The sequence below is a fragment of the Vigna radiata genome, chromosome 7 (genome assembly GCF_000741045.1).
Source record: "Vigna radiata var. radiata cultivar VC1973A chromosome 7, Vradiata_ver6, whole genome shotgun sequence".
NCBI lineage: Eukaryota > Viridiplantae > Streptophyta > Magnoliopsida > Fabales > Fabaceae > Vigna > Vigna radiata.
Genome location: NC_028357.1, coordinates 48,223,044 through 48,225,671, shown reverse-complemented (window position 1 = coordinate 48,225,671; position 2,628 = coordinate 48,223,044). Strand labels below are relative to the sequence as shown.

Below are 2,628 nucleotides of genomic sequence, written 5' to 3'. Positions count from 1 at the left end.
AAAAGAATTGTATTACCTTTTTTCTTTTATAACATGCATGCATCTACCAATGTAATTAATTTAGTCTAAAACTTCAAATGTGATCATATACTTGTAAAAAAATTAAATAAAAAGGTCCTCTTTATGTTTTTATACCGAGTACAGTTAATACAAAATGAGAAAACTTTTTGTACTCCAAAAATGTGATGAAACTAGATATTAATGTTAACTTCACTTAAACGAGGATGCAGCTGATAAAAAAATTAAACAGAGGCAAATTTAATTTTGCAAATTTAAATTTTATTTAGAAATGTAGTGATTTGGATTGAGTTTTATAACAGAGAATACTCATTGAAAGGCGGTTACACTATAATGAGGTAATTATCAGGTTTATAATAATAATAATAATAATAATAATAATAATAATAATAATAATAATAATAATAATAATAATAATCAATTGGTAAATTGATTAAAAGGTACTTCTCTGTCCAAAAAAAGATATTATTTGGCGCTTCAACTTTGTAACATCATATTACATTACTGTCTGAAATCTCTATCCCTTTTTCTATACTCAAACTAGCGGGAACTATGAATTTCACCTTCCCTCCTCTTTCAAATTCTTTCCTTTTTCCCCCAAATTTGCAACCCCTGCAACTTTTTTCCATAAACAACAAACCGAATTTAACAACTTACCTAATATTATTCCTTCAATCACAATTTGAATGATCGGCTTTCAAATTTGGGCATATAGAATTTCACTTCACCAATTCATAGATCACAACTTAAGCATTTGATCGTTAATTGTTTGTTTAAAACATTCGAATTTAGTGAATCGGGGAGTTAAATTGTCGGTGGAATTTTCCTTCGACGGCACCGACATGTTCTCTGATATATGGTATATAGCAAGGTGAAAGAAAACAAAAGTTGAAAGAAGGCAGAAGAAGTTTGAGAAATAGAGGACTAACTATATTACCAAAATTGGACTTGAATGATTTCATTTCTTACAACTGTTGACAACCAACCCACACACTCAATCACTCAATAGAGAAGAAAACTAAAACATATACAATTCGGAAAAGGTTAGGGGACATCCTAAAACAAAATCTAGATTTCTCCTTAATAATTCTTCTTCTGCATCTTCTACATCAATAAAATCATTAAATTTGGTTCAGGCATAAACGGATCCATAAGAGAGCGACATCAAAAGCACCGCAGCTTTTTCTTCCTCCCCGAGCTTCTTCCAATGTGATCGGTGCAACAATACCTCCCTACCCAACGCGCCGCCACCGATAGCAGCAGCCCCGGCGCCGCCACTCTTCTTCCCCTTTCTTCCATCCTCGTTGTTCCCCTTGCTTATCCCCAGAATCGCTCTCTTCTTCTTCCTGCTTCTGATCCCGCAGGCGTTGCACAGAGACTGAAAAAATAAACGATAAGAGAGTGAGATCAAGGGTTGATGTTAGTCCAGGTGGCGCGATCTGGGAAATGGAGAGAGTACTGACCTTAGGTCCCGCCGGACCTCCCCTCCAGAGTGGAGTCTTGGTGGTTCCGCAATCGGCGCAGGTTTTCTTCTGCTCATTGTTGCTGCTGGGACTGTTCCCCGAGGAAGGCGCGTTAGGGTTTGAGTCCTCACCCTCCGATCCCTGCACAACAACCTCCATTAATCAAACAAACCCTAATCAGAAACCCCGAAACCACTATACAATAGTTAACACTCACTTTTCCAGTTGGATCCACCATTCTGATCACCGAGATCTGAGATTCGATTGATTTCCGAGACCACCACTCTTTTCGGCGGAATCAGAACGAGAGAAGAAGCATGCAGAGCCAGCAGAGGAAGCAGAGTGAGTGTTGGAGAGTAAGTGTGCTGAGAGAGAGAGAGAAAGAGAGAGGGAAAAAGAGAGGGAATCGAATTGAAACGACGACGCTCGCAACGCAGACACACGCGCACCAGCCGCAGCAGATCTAATCTTAAAACAGCAGAGCTTTATAAATGGGATGTCAAAACCCTAACCGATCCCATACAAAATGTCCAGAATGCCCCTTCCCTCCTCTTCTTTTCTTTTCTCTTCACCCGCCAAAACTCACAAAAATCATCAAAAACGCGCCATGCCTTTCCCTCTAACCTTTTATTAATTCCTATTTTTTAATCAAATTCTTCTCTTTCACTTTTCTTCCATTCTTAAAACATCATTAATAATTCACACTGTCAGTATAGTCGTAGAATTCGAAACCCCAATGTAACTTAGTAATCTGATCAATCCATCTAAAAAAACTGTTCGACCAAAGAACATTTCAAAAAATGAAACCACAACTGTTTAGAAAAGTTGGCACACCGATACGAGGAAAAACAACACTAAACAGAAACAAAGCTTTGTTTCTTTTATAATATTGAAAACAAACCATGGATATATGTATATGTATTGATTCTCTCATACTTTGTATTTATGAAAACAATAAATTTCTCAAGGTAATTTCTTTAGGGTAAACATGTCTGTCTCTTTAAATTTTCCATTTGATTAACTCATAAAGGTGCTTACTTTACGTGTCATAGGGTAAACATGATTAAGAACTTGTTTACGTGTGTACAGTGTGTTGTTTTCGTATATTTATTTATTTGTTGTTTAGTAATTGTTTTAATTTCTATCT

General features: G+C 36.5%; 1 protein-coding gene across 1 annotated transcript; it reads right to left on the bottom strand.

Annotated features, from left to right (window-relative positions):
* Positions 1–926: 926 nt before the first annotated feature.
* Positions 927–1,956, bottom strand: LOC106767507 (GATA transcription factor 16). Its single transcript, XM_014652414.2, has 3 exons — positions 1,699–1,956; positions 1,482–1,622; positions 927–1,396 (listed from the first exon to the last, which is right to left on the bottom strand). The coding sequence occupies exons 1-3, from the start codon at positions 1,717–1,719 to the stop codon at positions 1,151–1,153; spliced, it is 408 nt and encodes a 135-aa protein (XP_014507900.1). The 5' UTR covers positions 1,720–1,956; the 3' UTR covers positions 927–1,150.
* Between the last annotated feature and the right edge of the window lie 672 nt (positions 1,957–2,628).